This window comes from Podarcis filfolensis (assembly GCF_964270895.1).
Source record: "Podarcis filfolensis genome assembly, chromosome: Z".
Taxonomy (NCBI): Eukaryota; Metazoa; Chordata; class Lepidosauria; order Squamata; family Lacertidae; genus Podarcis; species Podarcis filfolensis.
In genome coordinates this window covers 47008148-47031268 of record NC_139617.1, presented here as the reverse complement: position 1 = coordinate 47031268, position 23121 = coordinate 47008148, and the positions used below count along the sequence as shown (strand labels likewise).

Here is a 23121-nt window from a genome sequence, read left to right as displayed (position 1 = left end):
GGAGGAAAAGCCTGCTGCTGCTTTCCAAGGGAAGAAGTCACTAGAACACTAAAGATTTTCAGATCAGTTCTCTTAAGAACATATACACTCAAAACGTAGTGAGGTGTATCAACAATAAACGAAGTGTGGTTTGGCTTGATTCTTCCACAAAATATCTTTTGATTCCAAAGCAGAATCACTAGTCACTCACCCCCACAAAAGATTGTGGCAGGGAGAGAGAAGAGAACCTACATGGTGAAAATCTGATTAAGTGCTAATTATTATAGTGATCTTGGGGAATGGAGGAACTACTATCGCTGTTTGGAAGTCTTACAGTACAAAGACAGCTAAGCCAGCAACAGTCCATCCAACATCACACAGCTCAATAGGCAAAGGCAGGATTGCAAAGGCTCTTCATCAGTGACGGGACCTTCACATGAACATGCTCATAAAGTGCTGAAAGATGTATTGCATTAACTAGCACATGTGCTATTTGTCTGGGTTTGTAGCCAAAAGCATTAAACACGCACCTGCAGCTTCTCCATGGCACTTTTTAAGGCTTCGTGAACCTCACCTGGAACGGAATCTGCAGCAGAATCTGAAAAGGGTCAAGTAATTTGATTAAGCGACTGCAGAAGGAATGGCCTTGTGGTCCAACTTGGCTGGAACCCAAATAGACACCTGAATATGCACATCCACACACAGGAGCACGCTTACCTCCCCCAGATGCAACATGCAGCTGCTGCTCCTTCCTCAGCATGGCAATCTGCTTCAGGAGGCCTCTGCATTGCCTCCTCTCCTCAGACAGTTGCTGCCTCATCTCCTCTCGCTCAGTTTCCGCTTGGGACATAACAGATGTCAAGAAAGCCACCTAAGATGCAATTCCATATGCTGAAGTTTAGCATAAGGGTGTTGTTAAACGTAAAAAATAAAAATATATCCTGGGGACCATTTGAAGAATTATAGCTGTTTTAAATAAGAGAAATAAGTGTACAATCAAACCAATGCTAGCATGTTGCAAGGGGTTTAGAAAGAATTTAAGAAGGTTCATTTTTATCTGTAGCTCATTTCATCAGAGTCATTCTCGTATTTCCACAGCTCTGTAGGCACATTTATGCTTCATTATACCTATGCTCTAAAACTTTGGCTTAGTGTTGGAAAAAATATGCTCCAGGCCTTTTCTTGAGGTGGAGAGGGTCTTTTGAAAGCACAAAAATCACTATACTAAGATAAAACTAATACCAATTCAAAACTGTTGGCTTCATAATGCTACCCAATTCTGAAACTCCAGGGCTACTCTTTCCAAGAATTCAGCACATTCTTAGGTTGGCCCTGTAATGCAGAGTGTGCTGGCTGTATGTTGGGGAAAGAGGCAGGGACATATTCAATAAGATACCGTGAGAAGCTGGCTGCAGAGACTGGAAAGTCTGCACTGGTCTTTTGTCATCTAGGTGGGCCAGCAAAAATGGAAGTGCCTGGGTTGTAAGGATTGGTAATGCTGAGGCATTGTCCGAAGCCCCAAAACTAGAGCCCCCTGGATGTGCCTGTCTGCATTTGCACTCAGAATGATTTCAGTAAATTCAGCATCTCTTGTTTTAGGGACTTTGCCAAGTTGACAGTCAAAAAACACACCCAATTGATAAACCGTTCTGCAAGCCTGCTGAGACACATTACATGTGAAAATAGTCTACACAGGCCCTTCTTGTCTCTGAAGCTAACCTGTCTGGAACCATGCAGTACTGAAGTGGGAAACTAGTTGGGAGTCCAATGTTTACTTGCTCTGGCTTGCTTGGAGGCACACAAGGGGGTGGGGAGAACAGAGAGGGAGACACAAGCATAGGCTGAGAAATAATCCAATTTAAAAGCATGGGGAAGTTAATCTACGTTTAATGTCAAGTGAAGATAAATCCAGAAATGCAACACATTTCTAGGAAGCTAGAAGTATTCAGCTGAAAGTCTTTGAACAGAACTTCAGGGCTGCTGCATCTCTGAGCTTCCAAGTTATTCCCTGCCCACCCTTCCTATTCCCCTCACCTCCTGAAGCACTCATGTAAAACCACAAAGACTCGCCAGGCACTCACCATTTCCTCTCTACTTTCAAAATTATCTGGGATGGTAAGGGCAGGAGTCTTCAGCTCTTCGACAGTCTCTTCGGTTTCCACTCCATCCCCTGTGAGCAAAGGAAGACAGCAGAGAGGAGTTAGAACATCCTGCTAGGATCAGCCCCCTGTGTCCCCGCTAATGGAAAAGACAACTCACCTTGTGCCCTGGGAAGCATCCTTGCATCTAGTTCTGCCATGAGCTGGCTGACCTGAGCCTGCAGCTCCTTGTTTTCTTTGGAAATCATCTCCAGGCTTTCCTTCAAGAAAGAGGCAACAGATGTTTTGGCTGCTTCTTCCACAAAAGTACACTGACCCAACACAACACAAAGGCTTCATGTGATTCCTTTCTACAACTACTGACCCAGAACTGGAAAAACAAACATTTGGAAAGCCTTTCTCATTCCAACATCCAACCACCAGAGTTGGGATTTCCAGTATGTCAGCTCCTACCTCAGGCACTTGTCACCTTGCATCCCACACCCAAGCTCGCACTCAAAGCTGGCAAAGGCCCAATTGCACAATTAGGATTATGCAATACAGTGGTGCCTCGCAAGACAAAATTAATTCGTTCCGCGAGTCTTTTCGTCTTGCGATGTTTTTCGTCTTGCGAAGCACAGTCAGTCGCAACTGCACCTCTTCAAGCGGTTTTAAGAAAAAGGAAACAAACTCGCAAGACGTTTTCGTCTTGCGAAGCAAGCCCATAGGGAAAATCGCCTTGCGAAGCAGCTCAAAAAACAAAAAACTCTTTCGTCTTGCGAGTTTTTCGTCTTCCGAGGCATTCGTCTTGCGAGGTACCACTGTACCACACAACTGTACACATGTCAACATTAATTATTCCTAACATTGTTTTTCACTTGGTGCATAATTCAGATGACCTGGGCAGCTGCAGCCCAGGACCAAGCAAAACCGAATCCTCCTGGACCTACTCAGTTTTAACCTCCACAGCCCTGCTTACCAGTCCTCCCAAGCTCCAACTCTTACCTTGGCTTCCTGCAGCTCCTTGAAATGCATCTCCACAGTCACCTTGCCCTGGACCTCTTCATGCTGCAGCCGATCCATGAGCTGCATCTGAAGAAGGTATTGCTTGTGCAACTCCTCTTTCTCTGTGGCTAGCTGCTGGTATGCTGCGGTGTACTGCTGGAGGTGGGCATAATACTGATCCCGCTGCTCCTGAAGGGCCTGAGCCTCCTGTGTTTTCTGAGCCTCCTAGGGTGGGGAGGGAAATAAGTTGGTTACAAAATCAGCAGTCCACAGTTGGTGCACTCTTCTCTCTCCACACATATAACACACAATCCCCCTTCTCTCCCCCACCTCAGTAGTCTTGGCAATGTATCAATATTGTCCAAAACCAGTCCGAAGTCCACCTCGTGGTAATGGTTTCATAATATTTGATGTGGTGATATATCGTGAATCACAATGCGTGCATGTGCGATGCAAAAATCACGATGTGGGAATTTTTTTTTTGAATCCTTCAGACACCACAGACTGGATTTGAAAAACCAAAGTTACTTCAAGAGGAATGAACATCTCTCTTCCCCTCAAGCCAGGCTGCTCTGAATTCTGCTGGGTAGAGAAGCTCTTCCAACACTATTCTTCATTTCAGTCAGATGGCTAAACTATGTAGCCTAACTTCAGGAACTGCAAGAGTAATTTTCTAAGACAGTCTCAAGGAAAACAGCTCAGCACTTGAGGAAATGTATGCAAGGAGAAGACCTCACCCCACTGCTTTGTGCCACCTATAGCTCACTGCCCCTGGCCCCACGTGCCCTATTACTGGCTCCCTTCATTCACAGTGGTACCCCAGCCAGAGCATTACCGTTTCTTTGAGCTCTGCCAGCTTCTCTTGCAGCTCTCCAATCTTCTTGGCCAACTCCTTCTTCACATGCTGCTCTGACTGCAAGGCACTCGTCACCTCCATGTTCTCATTGGTCTGTGAAGACATAAGGCAGCCAAATGAGGCAGCGCCACAAATCTCCCTAGTAGTGGTGAAGTACGTATCAGTCTATTGTTATGGAACCTTCTGCATCCCTGTCAGAAATCATAATAGCTTGGGAGCAACCTAAAATAGGGGGTAGGGGATGAAGGAGAAGGAAACCATGGGGGAAAGGCAAAGAGCCTTAAGAGCATTAGACTAAGGATAAAAGTATTTTAACAGGGGGTTTTTAGGCCAGGAAGTTGTGCACAAGTTTCACCCCTGGCTAACAGAAGTACCACCCATAACTCCTCTGCTTTCTGAGCCTTTAAACTTCTAATGTTTAAGCTCCTCCCTCTCTCCCTGAAACTTTAAGGTTCAGATACTTCGCCTGCAAACTAAATATTTCCTATATTAAAACTACACTCATGTATGACTTATTATGAAACCCATGTACAGCTAGCTAAAATATTTTAGCATACTTGATTGGGCTTCAAAGATAAAGCATACACATTTAGCAACATACATAGGAAAAATTTCAGAAGACTTGCAGGTTTATGCATGCTGTACTCAGAACAGGGGGCAACCACTGATCTCCAAACAGAAGGCTACTTCACTTAATGCATAAATACACAGGTTTGTGAGCAAGTCGTTTCAAGTCTCCCTCTGTAGCCATTAGGGCAATAAGATTGGTTTTTAGATACAGCATAAAGTAAGATCACAGATTTCAGGCAGATGTAGGCAGTCAGCACTAGTCAGAAACAAAAGGAGACTGAAATTGTTGACCATTACGGGACCAAGGAAAAGACACTGGTTCCTCAAGACCAGGCATCAGCAACCTAAGGCCCGTGGGCCAGAAGTGGCCCGTGGAAGTCGTTTGACCGGCCCACGAGCTTCCCCTGAAATGAGCTGCCTGCTCTCGCGCTGCACTAAACCAGCGAGGTGCCGGAAATCGCATCTACGCAGATGCCGGCAATCACAGGTGTGAGCACTCACAATCCAGCCCACGGAGGGATCTCTGCGGGACTGATCTGGCCCAGGCAAGATAAACCTTGCCAACCCCTGCTCAAGACAAACAGGGAACAGAAACAACGAAGGGAGTAGTGAAACAGTGGAGGAAAGAGAACCTTTGCAGCAATCTACAAGGGTTCCCTGGGTGCTTGATGGCTTCCTTTTAGAGTTCAAACATCCCTAGCACTGGAAGTTTCTGACTGGATAGCAAAGGGGGCCATTGCCTCTCACCACAAGGAGGAACATACCAGTTTGACAAAGCCATTCTGCAGCTCTGCCAGCTGCTCCTTTAGCTCCCGGTTCTGAGTCATGGCTCGGCTGATGGTTGCCTTGTCACTCTGCATGTTCTCCAGGATCTGCTGCCTGTCCACAGCCTCCTCACTATAGCGCTGCACTGTCTTTTCCAACTCCTGCAGCTGCTCCTCTTGCTCCTGATTGAGGCGGCTCAGCTGCTCATTGTCCCGCATCTGGGCTTGGCACTGCCCACGAAGCTCCTCCTTCTCCTCCTGCAACCGAGTGAGCTCTTCTTGCAAGCGCAGCTCAGCTTCTGTGGGCCCCGAATGGGGGGCAGGATCACTTTCCAGAGGCTTCACTACTAGAAGGTCAAGTTAGAGGGGCAGACTGTTCATGGCCAACTTAAGGAACAAAAGCAGTGCGTAGGTGAGGAGTACAGAGCCCTCTTCCATGGCTTACTCCCCCCCGCCCCACCAAGCACACACAACTCAGGCACTCCCCGCCCCCCCATTGCTCAGGTGCTGATAATGGAAGTGAGCCTGGCCAAATGTAAAGCACTTTAAAGGGGTGGAGCTGGGTCAGCTCCCTTTGCCCCTTCAATTGGACCTCAGCTTTCTATGTGATTGTGGCACATTCAAATTTAACACACACAAACTTGGTAGTCTGGCCATGTTGTTGTTCAAGAAAAACCATAAAAGGGTGGAGAATTAGCTTGACCAAAAGGTCCCTTTTGTTGCCTTAAACCAGTGATGGCCAAACTTGGCCCTCCAGCTGTTTTGAGACTACAATTCCAATCATCCCTGACCACTGGTCCTGTTAGCTAGGGATGATGGGAGCTGTAGTCCAAAAACAGCTGGAGGGCTAAGTTTGGCCATCACAGCCTTAAACAAAAGGCAAGCCCAAATCTGCCATGGAGTGTTCACTCCACAGGAAGCAGGGACAAATCAAGGTGCTCTAACACATGTGTGTCTACAGGATACATGCAGGTGTAAACACATTTGCTGCAGGAACACTTGACATCTGCAGGTGTACACTTAAGAATGGAATGTGGGGGAGAGAAATGTTGGTCAATCCTCTGCAAAAGGATTAAGAGGAGAGCCTCTACTGATAAGATGGGGGAAACTGAACCAGGCAACTAATGGAGTCTTTCCTATCACCTGCAACCAGATCCATATACAGTGGTACCTTGGTTTTCAAACTTCTCCATTGATGAACGTTTTGGTTTTTGAACGTGCCTCAGAAGTCGAATGTCTTCCACTGAGTGTATATGTTATTTTTCTCAATTTTCTCTATTAAATTTGCAGACCACCCTTTGCACTTCGGTTTTGGAACGTTTTGGAACTCGAACGGTCTTCCAGAACGGATTATGTTCGAAAACCAAGGTACCATTGTATAAGTATGTTTAAAGGAGTAGCCAGGAATTGATCGTTGGAACTTTTGCATATCACTGTGCTACAGCACAGAGTAAAAAGACAGGGGATTGAACAGGTGAGCTTGTGTGGAACAGAGTATGTTTAGGGGGCAAAGGTAATGACAAACTATGCAAGAAGGTCTTGCTTTAAGCTGCAGTTTCTGAACACTGAACCTTACCGGACTGACTGCTGATCAACTCTGACAGATTGGCTTCCAGCTCCTGAATTCGTGTTGTACTCAGGTCCTTTTCTTCTGTCAGAGCCTGGACCTACACCACAGGAATTGGAAAGGGAAGACTAGTGTTGCTAACCTTCCATGTCTTTCATGCAGAAAGTAAATCTCTCCGTTGTTATATTACCAGAAAGATATCTGCCTGCTATTTAGTGCAGGAGAACCTGTCCTTACCTGGTCAGAAAGCAACTGTACTCGTTGCTGCCAGATTCCCCCTTCCTCTTTCAGCTTGTGCACATACTGATCCCGTTCAGTCTGCAGTTGCTGGATTGACTCAGACATCTGTTCAGCAAGCAAAGAGAAAAAAGAAAGCATAAGCCAAATATTGTGAATAAAGAAAACACGCTTCCTGGGAATGAAGCTAAGGGACTCTTCTATGAAGGCCACATCCCAAAACCCATGGCAGAAGGGCCTACCTGGGCAATTTGTGTTTCTAGGTTTGCTCTTTCTTCCAGTGCCATTTGCAGCTGTTGAGTGGCATCTGGGATTCCTGGCTGGTTTGCAAACTGGCAAGAGAATCAAACAAATGGTTATGGTAAACACTGAAATCCCTTGCCACTTTTCATTCATTCATTCATTCATTCCTTCCCACCCCAGAAGTCCACAAGAGGATGCTTCTACAGTGCCGTTTAATCTAGCTCATGGATTATAGACAAAGGGTTAATATGTCTACTTTTTTGGGGGGGAGAGAATAGCCAGAATTGCATTTCCCCCCCCCCTACTTAAGCACAAGGGAAAATCTTCATAAGGAAATTAGTTAAAATTAGCTTTCCTTTTTCAGGCTTCCAAGTTTCTAGCACTCATGGCTATAGAACAGACGCTGGGATTGAATGCCATGGTTTGCAACTTCAAAGGTCACCATAGCTCTTTCATCCTTGGCTACTACCCTCTCCCCCCACACCTAGTAATCTACATTTTAATCCCATGCCCTCTGTTCTCTCTGCAATCCAGTACCCACAAGTGCAAATGCTTTGAAAAAGCGGATAAATAGCAGCAATGAGATATTAGCTCCGCCCAAGGCATGATGGAGAGCAGCAATGGCTCGGAAAAGATAGACATTATATTTTATAAGGACAGGAAGGAACACCACGGACAGAATAATTGTCACACACATGAGGAATAAGGATATAGATTGAATGCTTCACCTATAGATTTATAATCATTTAATGTGTCAATATGAATGGATGTTAATATTGCAGTTGTTGTATAAGGGATTATTGGATTATTGTAACTGAAAACTAATAAAAATATTATTAAAAAAAGAGAAAGAGAAAAGTGGATAAATATGCTGAGTGAAGCTCTCCATTTGCGGGTGAAGAGTACAAAGAACTCAAGATGTACATCCATATCAGCTTGAAATAAGAATAATTTCTCACAAGAGCAGTCCCTTCCCTCAGAACCTTCAAGGAACACAATTTTTAGGCAAGGATAGGGAAACTGTGGCCCTCCAGATGTTGCTGGACTACAACACACATACCTATTGGTCATGTGAGCTGAGGCATTAATGGGTCAAGAAGCCCTAGTAGAAAAAAAAGCTAGTCAAATGCCAGGCTTCCTTTCAATGCTCAGAAGTGCTTGCTAAAGACCATTCCTCAAATTTAAAAGAATACCATGCTAAGTGCTGGGAGTGAGGAGTAACTTTATTCAGAACCCTTCTACAACTATATGACATGCTGCGCTGCAAGAGGCAGCAGTATTCCCAGCGACCTAACCATCACCTGCTGAATCATCAGTTCCGCCATCTCCAGTTTCTTGTGCAAATCCTCCACGTCCAGTTTCATCGCTGAGTTTTCAGAGATCAAGGTGCGCAGTTTCTCAGACAGTTCAGAGTTTTGCTGCTTGAATTCTTCACTGTTTTTACTACAGGAGGGGGGGAAAAACAACAAGTAGGTATCCTTCAGGATGGACTACTAATACGTTTTATGTGGGGCTGCCCTTGCTAGTGATCCAAAAGTTGCAACTAGCACAGAATGCAGTAGCAAGGGTTTCAATGGGCCAATGCTATATAACTCCTATTCTGAAACAGCTGCACTGGTTGCCAGTTGCCTCCCACATTTTAATAGTCATTTAAAGTTGGTATGCATTCCCCAGGTGCAGCTTTTCACGAAAGGCTGAAAAAGCCACAGCTACCAAAATATCTTCTACAACACAACTATTACAAATAAAAAAGCCCCACCTGCTCATGGAAACTCCATCAGAGGAAAAGTTGCCTTATCCCAGTGTACACCATTGGGTCCAGCTAGCCCACTAGTATCTTCTCTGATAAGCAGCAGCTCTCCAGAGATTTAAGCAAAGGATCTTTCCTATCACCCAAACCTTTTAACCAGATGCTGGGGGTCTTCTGCAAGGAAAGCATGTCGTGGGCATGGCTGTGTTCCAATCCTTACGTTTGGCCAGCATCACCACAGTTGTGTCAAGGCTATGAGATAGCAGCTTGCTGAGAAATCTGATGCAGCATAGGAACTAATGGGGTGTGCTAGGATACCCTAGCTCAAATCTCACATTGGCCATATATTCATCTAAACTATTTTACAGTATTTCTTCTGCCCTTACGCCAAGGCACTTAGGCTCATGGCTCCTTCATACCTATCCCCACATTCGCTCTCACAACCACCCTGTGAAGTAGGTTAGGCTAGTGGGTTAATAGAAGAGAGGGAAGTGCTATGGAAGACATCCACTTTTGGAAGTAGAAAAACTGGATAATAATGTTGCGGGGGAAATAACAAACCCTACCTTTGCTTGTAGACTTCCAGTTTCAGGGCATCTCGTTCCTTTGCCAGCTCTTTATTATGCTGCCAACAACAACAAACACAGAAATCAATGAGGGAGCTTAGGGTTCTTGGATCTTGGAATTACGCAGTGCAGTTCAGAATCACTAACTTTTTAGCATCCACTGTTTAGGGAGAACAACACCCCACGGGAAGCCCATTGTTAAGGGCTCCCTCAAACCTGGAACAGTCCCTGAAGCCTTCAGTGGACTTACATAATTCAGCCAGATACTATTAATAGCTTATTAAGAGATACCACGAATAAATATTATACCTTAAAGGCAATTAAGTGAGAGCCAGTCTCTGAAAAAGACCTAAACCTATAGCCTTAGGAAATAGGGTGAAAATCCCACAAGGGCATGAAGACTCATAATCTTTCTACTTTTTTATTTTGAACCCTTTGAGCATTTTGTCTGTTTGTTGGTGACTGCACTTTCAAACATACCTCTGCAACCATGAGGAATGAAGATTCGCTTGTTTCCAAAAACTAAGAATAAGTGAGCATGTCATACATCCATGAAGTTGTCCTTCATAGACAAATGGTACCCCAGTGCAACACTCCCCACCTGCCAATATCTCCAAAAATATGTTAAATTTGCAACCCACTCAAGTTATGCCATTGCTCTAAAACAGACTTGTAGACTATATTGTTATTCTAGTCACATGTTCGGGTTATTCTTAGCAGAGATCTCACCATCCACCAAACATAAACCACAGGAAGCTAAAAACAATGATTTGCAGGTATGAGTTCTTTTGAAGCAAAATGCAGACTGCCAAGACCATCTCTCTGTAGCACTATCACCTGTATACCAAATGAAACCATAGGATATGTCTGCCTATGACCCAAAATAGCATCTGACACAAAGTTTTGGCTCTATCTGCACAAAGAGATTCTACACTTGACATCAGTAATTAAGACTTGAGACTGAGATGGAGACAGCTGGATGGTTGTCAATGCCAAAATGAACCACTGACTGAGAACAATGCCCCTGGGTCTCACTGACAGACAGGCCATTTGGCAAAGCTAACAAAGTGCCAAGCGTATTAATCCAAACAAAACCAACAGGCACTCTCATTTCATTCCACACCTATCCACCCACCCACCTGAGGTGTCTACCACCTGGGGGCGGAATGTAGTCCAGCCTCCCAAAGAAGGAAGCACCAAATGTAAGAGATAATAGAAAGAATGACATATAGGGAATTTTTACTTTGTCTGTCTGCTTCTGCTGTGTAGAGAGGGAGGAAAGGGTGTGCTCCAGCTCAGATATCCTCTGACGAGAAGACTGAACCCGTGCAGCAAGGTCCTCTGCTTCTCCTGCCCAAGTAAAACAAGGTTATGTTGCAATGGAACCCAACAAGCAAACTGGCAGGAGTGGACCATCACTTTATGCTCCAACCCCCAACACCAATCAGCCATCAACAGAATCTGCCCAAGATTTATCATGCTCCAATGTTTCTCAGGGTTACCCATCCCTGGCTATTGCTGGATTAGATGTTTTGGAAGCTGTCTGCAAAACAGCAAGTGGTGCAAAATGCAGCAGCATGGCTACACAAAATACTGAAATATAACTCTCCCTCCCTCCCCACAAACAAGAAAAATAAGTAAACGTACAATTACCATCACCAGTTGCTCACTTTTATTTCGGTTAACATAAAAACTTTACTTAGCATAAAAACAGCAAATAAACATAAGAGCAACAGATTCTAAGGCAGTTAGTACGAACATAGTTTTCTGCTTATTTGGCTTGACTTATTTCAATGGGTCAGATTCCAAATATGTGATAACTTGCCCCCATTTTTCCATAACACAATCAGATTTAGTTACAGATAGGTAGCCGTGTTGGTCTGCCATAGTCAAAACAAAAATTTTTTTTTTCTTCCAGTAGCACCTTAAAGACCAACTAAGTTAGTTCTTGGTATGAGCTTTCGTGTGCATGCACACTTCTTCAGAATTTGTATCTCTTTTACTATGTCAGAATTTGCTATGCTAATGTATCCATAATTAATACATACCCTTGTATAGGCTTTTTTACAGAAGCATTTTGGAATATAAGAGAATTGTGAAAGGGTCAAAACTTAACTCATTTTATAATTTTCATAATGCTAGGTCCAGTATACTAGTATTTTTACTTTCTTGTCTTTGAGCTTTCTCAGTCTGTTTTACTATTTTATTGTTTCCAAAGGATTACTGAGGAAGGTTTCAAACGGTCTATTTCCAGGAAGTCTACAGAAGCTTATATGCCCACTTCTCCCAATGCCTAGAGCACCTACAGCCACAGCCAAACCACAGGCCAAATGATGAAATCGTTTTGCTGTGTCACTGAATCATCAACGGCATAACTGCCTCCTGAGCCCAAAGCTTACCAAAAATGTTTCATTTAAGTCAACTGGTGCAGTATTCAAGAGCATCACCTAATTTGTTAGCCAGAAGGCTTAGGGTGTTGCCTACCTGCTTTCTGACGAGCGGCCTGCTGCGTATGTGCAAGGGCTGTCTGCAGCTCAGATTTCTCAGAAACCAGGATTCCTATCGTCTGAATGTGGACCTTCAAAGTACAGAACAACTGGATTAAAGGAGAACTTCCTGCCTAGAATTCCTATGTCATAACCATCACTGAAAGGATAAGTAACTAGAAGCAGAAATAGACAATTGCCACACATGAACTTCAGTGTGCAGTCAGAAAATGTTAATTGGGGGCTTATGTACGATATAGAGTTTACCTGTAACTGTTCTCGCAATGCTGCTTGTTCCTTTGAAAATTTCTGCTCAAACCCCTTCTTTTCCTGTGAAAACATGACATAGAAATAGCAACATCAAAACCATATTAGATTTACAATCTTCCTCTTATATGACCAATATTCATTCTAAGCATTAAGGTCTCACGCGTACTGTCTACCCACCACTGCTGCACATAAGCCCTAGTGCAGGAGTATAGAACTAGATCCAGCCAGTGGGCCAGATTCTTCCCCCACCCCTGCAGCCCAAGATTGACAAGTGGATGGGATCACCCACCTGCCACCTGATTTCAGGTGACCTGTTCCCCTGCATGTAGTGTGAGGTGCTTTGATGCCCCGACAGTCAGCTGGCCAGCAACAATTATTCAATGATTGTCAGGACTTGTAAAAGAGGTGTGCATGGTGCTATGCACAGGCTTTGCAAGTGATGTAAAACATTCCCAAGCTCTTTTTGTCTCAGCCAGATCTCTACCTATCCCACACCTGAAGTTGTATATAAAGTCAGGCATAGGGCACATGGGTGTGGCTTGGCCAAAATGGCCTAGTGGGATATGATGAAAAGCTCAGGTATACCAGAGTCTGGTGATGATGTGCCACAGAATTCCACAAGAGTGGTGTAGCTGGGCTGGATACTCACTCTGTTTGGCTGTGAGTACAGCTAACCAGAGGGGGTGGTGCAAAAAGTACTTTGTGAGGTAAAAAGAAAAGACATTCAGCTGGAAAGGGATAAAGCCTCTGAGTAAGCAATTTATTTTTTTAAAAAAATGGAACTTCTGAGTAGACAGGTGTAGGACTGCACTGTAAATTAGCTCAGTCTACTGCTTTTTACGGGGTTGGATGTTAGAGCCAGCACTGTGAACCCCAAAACAACAAAAATGGAAGATACTTCAGATTATTTTCCTTTTACCATTAACAAAAATCAAACTCGAGTGAAAAGTGAATAAATGCTGATGGTTATGTTATGCTATGCTATGCCGACTCACTGTCTAAACATCCAGACCCAGATGCATCTTAACTACAACTTGGTTCTCATGGTAAAGCTCCTACAGACGTTTCTAGGTGTCAGTGGCTCCACACGACAGCCAATACACACATGAGCTGCTAGCTAGGAGGACTGTTCTTATTTCATGGTGTGTTTCTAACCAACAACTAGCTGCTTCCAGGATTATGTGGCACTGGTGATGGAGCTATCCAAGGGGAAAGCAACAAGGTGAGATGATATTGTTCCTTAGGTGTTGCTAAATGGAACCATTTCCATAAATCTTTTTTCCAATGTTGGGTTGAATCAGTGCCACCCATTCCAACAGTATACTATGCTTCCTGCTCCTGGTGTGAATAATGAATTGGCTGTGCATGTCTCTCAAGCAGTGCATATTACCTTCTCCAGCTGGTTCATAATCTCTTGGTTCTGCTGCTTCTGCAAAAAGAGCAAAATGAAGGCATCAACATTAACAGCAAGTCACTTGGGCTTCTAGGTGTGAGTATGCTAAACTATACTACCAAGTATACCTCCAAGGCTTTTGGATGTTTGGAACAAGTTATTAGAATCAACAAACCCCAAACTCCTGACATAAATGCAAGAAGCAACTATTGCATTTATTTTTCACAACAAAAACACATTAAATAAATAAATAAATAATACTGTTTCCCATTGCTTTCTTAAATGCTGCCACAAAAGTTTTCTAAGGTTTGTTTAATGCAGGGGTTGCCAACATTATGCTCTGCAGATGTTGTTGTACTCTAGCTCCCATCAGCCTCAGTCAGCAGGAGGACCACAGGTTAGCAAAAGATGGGTTAATTAAATGTTTGACGACAAGAGAGAGAATCCACCATTGTTCAGATACCACCTCTTTTTGAATGAGCTGTTGTGTGGGACAGTAAGTTTTTAAGCTGTGCAGAACCTTTCTAAAGGTAGGCACTTTTGGGCAGATCAAAACACAGCAAACAGTTGGTCCAATAAATGTAGTATACAAAATGGTTCTTGTCACAATTGAGCCCTGTGACGTAGCACTAGACCCCTCAGATACTTAGGGAAGCACTTCCCTTTCAACTGACCATACAGTGGTACCTTGGTGATTAGTTTGTGAACAGTTTGGATTAAGAACGCTGCAAACCCGGAAGTAGGTGTTTGGTTTGCCTTGGAATAAGAACATGTTTCGCTTCCTGTTGAGTGTGTTCCATTTATAAATTGAGTCCGCCACTACTATGGGAAAGCACGCCTTGGTTTAAGAATGGTTTGGTTTAAGAACGGACTTCTGGAACGGATTAAGTTCGTAAACCAAGGTACCACTGTATATGAAAACCATCAGAAAAGCAACTTCCCTGTTCCACCCCACCCTGCCTTTCTGTAAACACATGTAAAGCTGCAGAATACGAGCTAAAATGCAGAAAAAGAACACAAAAATAATATGCTGACTACTGGTGGAAGTGCTTTTTTAATTTCGCCAGGCAGTAATGCAGCAGGGGAGCAAAACATACACAAAAAGGCAAGTGAGACCTGTGGTGCTGGACACAAGACACAACAGCAGGCTTTAGATGCATGGCTAAATCACATTTAGTGTTATGGCAGCAAGCCACAGTGAGCCTTGAGTTTGTCTGTTCCCCCTTCCCGGTTATAAAAAGAAGGGAAACACACAGTAGGCTGAGATCTAAGTAATAGTAGGAAAAGTGTTCCTCTGAAAAGACAGTGACTCCTGTGTTATTAATTCAAAGAGCAGCTCTGTAAGGAGGCGGATTTACGAACATTAATGGATTCCCTGGAGTCCCACAGCTATCTTAGACAGTGACCAGACAACTGCAAAAGTGACTTCAGGTTATCTTCCTAGTGAGAAAATATGTGGTAGGATTCCCGTAACACCCTTTTGGAACTCCTTTCCCCAGCACACATTTCTTTTTGCTCAGTTAACCCAACTTTGCAGATCAATCTCCTTCCCAACAGTATCTAGACCCCAGAGCTCTCTTAAAATGTGTAACAGGTATGATGAATTCACCTCTGTGAATAAGAAATGCAGAGGGCAGTGACCAGCAAGAGGACCTCCTCAGTCACATGGCCTCACATTTGTAACTCACCCAGCTGCCACTCAGAACATTTTTTTTTTTTTTTTGGCCTGGCACTGAAAAAGCCTTAGCCCAAACATTCCACTATGTTGAATAGTTTAACTGAGAGTTTTACAGTTCAGTCTAGTTTACTGGATAGGCACTGATGGTTGTTGTTGTTGTAGTAGTATTGTTTTGTTGTTTTAACTGAACACCACCTGGAGAGTTTACATTGAAAGGTGGCTCATAAATTTCTTAGGTAAATAGGTGGCTGCAATACAACCCAGAAGCAGTAATACATTTAATTCCCTGCAGAACCTCATTTTATAAAATTACCAAATTTCATGTCCTTAGGTTTAGTGAGGAAAGATTAAGGAAAGGTTGAAAAAACATCTCAAGCACAGAAATGTCTATTTTTTTGTGTTGTGAATTTACGAACCAATTTCTCCACAAGACTCATGTCATACTTCTTATAAGGCAATACTTTCTCCAAAAAAATCAAATTCTGAAATGAAGGAATTCAGTGTATATTTTCAACCCCAAATCAGTGTGTTTCTGTTCAATACATTGGCCCTGTTCATGCAAACATGGTTTATTATTATGGGAACAAGCTGCAGTGAGTCTCCGAGTTCCCCACTCCCCCCCCCCTTCTCTGGCATGACTAGGAGGAGTTCCAAACTTTTGCTTCCACTGTAGACTAACCACAGTTAAGAGTTATATCTGAACCTGGACTTAGTCTTAACTATGGCTTGTTGAAACAAGCCAACTTCAAACCGTAACAAGGAAGCTGGTTTGTTTCAACCAAACACAGCTAAGAATACTCATAATTTAGAGTTTGGATGCCATGCTGAACTGTGCTTAATTGTAATCTTTCACTTCCAATTTCAATCTCTTTCTTGCAGCCACATCAGAGAGGAGAAGAGGAGTCCATAAATCCAAGGAATGGGTCGGCAAACTAAGGCCCGGGGGCCGGATCCGGCCCAACTGCCTTCTGGGTCTGGGCCACGGACGGTCCAGGAATCGCCACATGGATCAGATTCTGATCGTTCGGGCTGCGCCATTCCCCACCACCACCACTCCTGGCTTCTCCCTGCCCTGCGTTGGAAGGGGGCTGGCCTTTGATTGGTGCCAGCAGCATTATTTCCCTCTCACTGGTGCCTCTTGGTTGGTGCTAGCAGAAGCAGCAGCATGATCGCTCAAGCGGCCGCCATTTTAAGCAGGCTCAATTGGGGCTTTGTTGCTGCCTGCCCCTCTCCGGAGCCCTTTTACGCGCCACCAGCTCCTGCCGCTCGCAAGACACAGGAGCTAAGCGCCCCTCACAAGTGGCCACAATTTAAAGCAGCCCCTCTCCGGAGCCCTTTCGCGCACTGCTCATAGTCCCTCTGCCACCTCCTGCCGCTCGCAAGACACAAGTAAGCAGTCCCCGGGGCTCGTCCAGTGCTGTGGATAAGCAAGGGGAGAGTCTTACCTGAGTAGAATGTGTCCTTTTATTTAAAATGCATCTCTGGGTTATTTGTGGGGCCTGACTGGTGCTCTTGTGGGGCCTGCCTGGTCTCCTTATCCATGGGGTCGTCCAATACACGGAAAAATGGGTATATATGAGTGTTGAGCATTCGCACTATTTCTGAGTGCTGACTTTTTTATTTTAGTTTAGTAGTCACTAGTGCTGGTATATTGTTTTTGTAGCTCTGTATTTATTGGTATTTGACTAATAGCAATTTTCCATCCCTAGGAAATTACAGTGTGTGTGTGTGTGTGTGTATGTATATGTATATGTATGTGTATATATATATATATATATATATATATATATATATATATATATATAAAAGAAAAGTTGACTCTGAGTGCAGGGTTTCAACAAACAGTGGACTTTTGATTACTTTTTCATGCAGTACAAAGAAAGAGCTGTTTGTCTGAAATGCCAGAATTCAGTGTCTCTGTTCAAGGAATACAATTTGCTTTGACACTACAATACTCACCATAAAGAAAAAAATGATTGTTTGGTTGGACAAGTGAGAAAAGATGAAATTTTAAAACTGAAAAGGGGATTAACAACTCAGCAAAATACTTTTGTGAAGCAAAAGCAGCAAAATATTTCATTGTTGCGAGCAAGTTTTCACACTGCCAAGTTCATAGCGCACACTAGCAGACCCTTCGTAGAGGGAGAAATTGTTACAGAATGCATTCTTTCTGCTCCCAAAGAGATGTGTCCAGAGAAGACTGATTTATTTAGTACATTGAGTCTTTCAGGGTGTACAGTTACATGTAGGACTGAAGAAATGGGGAGAAATTTGCATCAACATTTGCAAAACTCCTTGAAAAAACTTCATTATTTTTCATTGACACTCAACGAAAGCACTGATGTTCGTGATTCTGCACAACTTCTAATTTTCATTTCAAAGCATCAAGGGAACAACAACAGGAGAGGGTATCTTTGAAAAAGTTTGCCAAACTGCATGATTTGGAGCTGGACTGGGCTAAACTAGCCGGTGTCATAACTGATGGTGCTCCTAGCATGGTGGGTCTATGAGAGGAGCGGCTGCACGCATTAACCAAGAGATGGACAAACACAACCATTCACATCCAATAGCCATACACTGCCTCATCCACCAACAAGCACTGTGTTGTAAAAAAATCACTGAAGTTGGACTCTGTCATGAAAACTGTGGTATCTTGTGTTAACTTCATTAGAGCTCATGCACTAAACCACAGACAGTTTCAGGAATTTCTGTCTGAGTTAAATGTTGACCATGAAGATATTCCATACCACACAGAGGTCCTTTGGCGAGTCGAGGGAGAGTTTTGAAACATTTTTATTACTTACTTCTGCATGTTTCTGATTTCATGATTATGAAAAACAAGGAAGTACCAGAGCTCAAAGATGCAGAATGGAAATGGCTGCTTGCCTTTTTGACAGACGTAACAGAAATACTCAACACTTTCAATGTTCAATTTCAAGGAAAGGGGAAGCTCATCTGTGATAGGTTTTCACATGTGAAAGCATTTCAAGCAAAATTAGACCTCCTCATTAAACAAGTGAAGGAGGAAAACTTCTGCCATCTCCCCACAACTCAAAACATGTCGGCGGGAAAACCAGCAGTTGCGTTCCCAAACGAAACATGTGGATTTACTGGAAATTTTGCAAAAGGAGTTTCAAACTCGATTTAAAGAGCTTCACATCTATGAGCAAGACATACAGCTTTTTTGGAACCCATTTTCTGTTGACATTGAAACTGCTGATCCAATTTACCAAATGGAATTGGTCAAACTACAGAATTGTGACTCTCTGAAAGACGCTTTCAAATCAAGCAGCCTCACAAATTTCTATGCTTCTCTCCCCTCTGAGACATATCTGAATCTCAGGAACCATGCACTCAGATTTGCAACCATCTTTGGCAGCACCTATGTCTGTGAACAGACTTTTTCCTGAATGAAATCTCCAACCAGATCCAGATTAACTGATGAACACTTGCATCACTTGCTACGACTATCTGTGACAAATATGGAACCGGATATCGACCATATCATTAGCCAAAAGCAGGCCCATACTTCCCATTAAAATACTTATAAGTTTATGTTGATTAAAATAGTTCTTCATTTCAAATATTGCATTGTTATAAGTTTATGTTGATTAAAATCGTTCTTCATTTTAAATACTGTTTAGCTTTTCCTGCTTTTTGTGCACTACAAATACAATATGTTGTAGTGTGCATAGGAATTCATTCATATATTTTTTTCCAAAATATAGTCCGGCCCCCCACAAGGTCTGAGGGACAGTGGACCGGCCCCCTGCTGAAAGAGTTTGCCGACCCTTGATCCAAGGCTTACACACATAAGCCTTTGTACATTTTTTTTTGTCAGAACTAGGCCTTACAATCCAGAAAGACATAGGGAGGGCATCGAGGTTGAGAGAGAAGTCTTCTTTGCCCAATACAAATTTTGTTACATCAATTGTTCTATGTAGTCCCTTACAAAAACAAATGCAGTAAATATGTCTGCAAAGTCTGCTTTTCTTTTCTTTTTAAAGTTCACTCCTTCCCCGCCCCCCCAATCAATACACTGTTTTGGCTCCCCTCGCCCCGAGAATTCTCAACACCCAATAAAAGAGCACTTCATGTTCCTGTCAGCCTGCAAATGGCAAAAGCCATTTGTAAGCAGTGCTCAAACACAAGGCATTTCAGTTGCCGATTGAAATGCTACAGCGGGTGTGGAGGAGGGAGGGAGTAGGGGACACAAAGAAAAGAACAATGCAGCAAAAACTAAGAGAAGCCATGCAACAAGCTGCGGAGGGTGAAATGGGGTGGAGGGATATTCCAAACAATGCAGGACTCTTTGCTGACTGAAAACAGGCCTCACATATTTCTAGCTGTATTTTAAAAGGCAGTGAGTAAAGTAACAGTAGCAGAAGCCATCCATGCAAGCTAAAGACAAACAGGCTCACTCACAGTGCCACTGTTGCTCAAAAGATGGTCACTCACTATCCCCATGATTTAAGTCTAGAAAGCTAAGCCCCAATCTTTGTTGAAACAGATTCAATAGAGTCAACACTGTTCCAGTTAGGAGAAGTTCAGCAGCAGCTCATCATGCAATTGCAAAGTAGAATCAAAGCAAGCCCTACTTTTAAAGTCTCTATTTGTGTGCATTCCTGAACTCTCAACAGATGCTGAAAACCAATACAATTAGAACTTAACATTTATGAATAGGAGAGAGGTTGAAACTCAGCTATTTTCCAAACAAATTTTCTCCTCCCCAAAAATGACTAAACCTGGGTATAAACCACCTTGGCAATTGACTTACTTGATTACTAAATTTAATCTCTACTTATCTCTTGTGACCCACTTCTCTTGCAAGTGGGCAAGTTCTTGGCTATCAAAATCCTCTGTGATTTTGGTTTGCCTCCCATTTCTCTATGGGAAATGAAAGTAAGGAACCTCTTTCTCTCCTACAGCCTCCCACAAGGTAGTTCTGCAGGCACAGCGTAAAAGATGAACACACCTGTTCATAGTAAGGAGACAGAAAGAGGTCACATCAATGCACAGACATGAGTGTGCTTAAGGTGATAGGCTCAGACCAATGTTTTACTCTTGGACCCTGAACTTCCATCTGTGACAGCCACTACTGGATCACCGTCAAGAGTCCCTTTAATCATGGCCAACAGGAAATGGGATTGAAAGATATGGAATTGGGTACCAATTAATAAACATGCAATAAATAAATAACTGTGGATTATTATAAGGAAACCTCTTGGAAATAAAATTGTTATACTGGAATGGAGGAAGAATAATCTTGCTATCTAGTAATAATAGCAACTGAAACAGCCCCTTTTGGTCTTTTTGTGTAGAAAGGAAAATAAATGAACTTCAGGTGTCTGGGACTGAAGATTGAAAAAACAACACCTAGCAGATTGAGGAACAGTTGGACATTGTCCTAGAATACAGTGGGATGCTATTGTGGAATGAATATTTTGAATACTTTGAATAATCTGAATATACATAATGGGCAAATGGAGAATAAGAAGTCCTCTATTGCCTTGATCTCTATTTTCCTTTTCCTTTTTAGTGATATTTAGCTTTTGTCCCTTTTTTGGTTAATTCTATTTTTGTTCATGTTTTATTTCGTCTTTTGATGTCCTCTACCTTGAGCTGATGAGGATAATCAGACGAAGATGATGAAGGGCTGATGAAGGACTCTGCATGAGAAGCAGAGAAGGGAAGAACTTTCAGGCTCGGAGTAGAAACGGAAGAACCCAGGTGAGAGCTGGGAGGGTATCCTCCCCTTTGTGGCTCTGTATAAAGAGGGCTCTGTATTCTCTCTCTCTCTCTCTCTCTCCCCCCTCCTATTCTGTCTCTTTGTTTTTTCCCCTCTCTTCTTTTTTCCCCCTTTTCTCTATTTTTATTTAGATTAGTTTGATCCCTCACTCCCTCCGCACCCCTTTGAACCATGAAGCACACAACACTTTTCTTTGTGGCACTGTGAAAGAACCCAAATCCTTGCAGACACCCAGAGAGCACAGAGGAGCAGCAAGACAAGGCCAAACATTTGGTCTGGTTATTTCTTACCAATTCCTCTATCTTTGTACTGAGTTGTTTGTTTGTTAGATTGCTGGAGTCTAGGGCTACTGCCAGCTCCTGGTAACGTGTCTGATGGGCACATGCAGATAGCAGGAGGAGGAGGAGGAAGAGGAAGGGAGTAGAAAAGGGGAGAAAAGGCAAATTATTAAAAAAAAGGGAGAGAAAATAATAATCAGCATCACAGTTGAACTAATTTGTGGTGTCCATTCTTACACAAACACACCATCCCCCACCACTACCAAATACATACTAAACCACCAAAAGCTTAATCTCCTTTCAAAGGAACATCAGGATGGATCTTTAGCACTTCCATAACCCAGTCTAAAAGCCACTGCAGGAGCCTTCATCTAAACAAGTAAAATTTTAACATATAATGTTGTTGTCATTTCTTGCACTCAAGTTAAGTTCTTATTACTAGTACACACACTAGACTCATTACTATATTGTTCAAAGAAATGCAAACTGACAAAGAGCCAGGAGCACTGCACTTACTGCCATCTCTTTCATATCTGTTGAAGATGTGGCGTTTTCCCCATTCACATAGGCCGTGGGCTGTAAAATAAAGATATTTGCCATCACAACTAGTTAACTTGGAAAATGTGAACATGAATTTCAGTTAAATATTTCCCTTAGTGGGGATGACGACACTCCTACAGAATAAGAAAACTTTGAAACTGGAGAATAAACACAAAGGTAACTTAGTGTACCCACTACGGCAAGAGGTTCCTTCAAACACCCACCTATATTACAGGCACTCTTCCCCTTCCTATGATTAATGCTAAGGTAGATTATGTTGGAAGTTCTACAAGTAAAATACCTCATACAGTGGTACCTCGTGTTGTGTAACCTCCAGGTTACAGAATCTTCAGGTTATGGCTGAAGCGCTCTATTGTGCTGTGTGTGCACAGAAGCAGCCCCTCTAGTTACGGATTTTTTGGGGTGCGCACGGCACCCCAAAACAAATTAAATCCGTAACCAGAGGTACCACTGTACATGGTTCAGGTAAGCTAAATGTGCCTCATAATATACTGATAATATACTGATGATAGATCAGAGGATCTTTTAGGTTTGATTTACACATGCAGCCAACACGAAGCAGTAAAGTATTGAGGTAGCAGAATTCAGTGTAACACTTTAGATCATAAACGGAGGTTCACGTTTTCAAAATGTTCTCTTGCACTAAAAATAAAGACACCTGAACTATAGGTAGAAAACTAGAACAACAGACTGGACTAGAATCTTTCTTACTGGCATGCTAGCTTTTTACCCACAGAGAGGCTATTTTTAAAAATGTGTTTCTACCCCACCACCTCTCTGCTATCCTGGTTCACACATAACACAAAATTCTGGTTTATTAAACCATGGCTTAGTCTTATGTGCAAACTCAGTCCAGCAGCTTAAATATGGTTTACTACAAACAATCTACAATTAGAAGTGATGCTTTGCTGTTGGCTTATAAACCTAAGTTTGTTTTACCTATGGCTTAATTTTATATGTGAAAGCAGCACTCTTCCTTGACTATGTTTGCTTGACCACCCCACTCTAAAATATAAGGTGTTAGGTACGAATCTCCAGAAAACAAACCACAATTTGATTTGTCTGTGAGACAACCTCTCATTAGCTCATGG

The 23121-nt window shown here is 42.9% G+C and overlaps 1 protein-coding gene across 9 annotated transcripts in view; it reads right to left on the bottom strand.

Moving 5' to 3' along the window:
- The window catches only part of GOLGA2 (golgin A2), a 46888-nt gene that overhangs the window by 6445 nt on the left and 17322 nt on the right, over positions 1-23121 (bottom strand). For 5 of the 9 annotated variants that reach the window (XM_083597251.1, XM_083597245.1, XM_083597246.1 and 2 more), the window contains 18 exons: positions 21986-22045; positions 21482-21562; positions 13762-13800; positions 12369-12431; positions 12100-12193; positions 10859-10965; positions 9616-9674; positions 8601-8742; positions 7299-7388; positions 7057-7164; positions 6829-6919; positions 5253-5599; positions 3898-4011; positions 3063-3287; positions 2239-2338; positions 2061-2149; positions 697-850; positions 510-577 (listed from right to left, as the gene is read on the bottom strand). In XM_083597251.1, coding sequence (XP_083453377.1) covers positions 510-577; positions 697-850; positions 2061-2149; positions 2239-2338; positions 3063-3287; positions 3898-4011; positions 5253-5599; positions 6829-6919; positions 7057-7164; positions 7299-7388; positions 8601-8742; positions 9616-9674; positions 10859-10965; positions 12100-12193; positions 12369-12431; positions 13762-13800; positions 21482-21562; positions 21986-22045 — 2031 coding nt within the window. The remainder of the gene's footprint in view (positions 1-509; positions 578-696; positions 851-2060; positions 2150-2238; positions 2339-3062; positions 3288-3897; positions 4012-5252; positions 5600-6828; positions 6920-7056; positions 7165-7298; positions 7389-8600; positions 8743-9615; positions 9675-10858; positions 10966-12099; positions 12194-12368; positions 12432-13761; positions 13801-21481; positions 21563-21985; positions 22046-23121) is intronic. The other 4 variants (XM_083597244.1, XM_083597247.1, XM_083597250.1 and 1 more) reach the window with 1 other exon arrangement.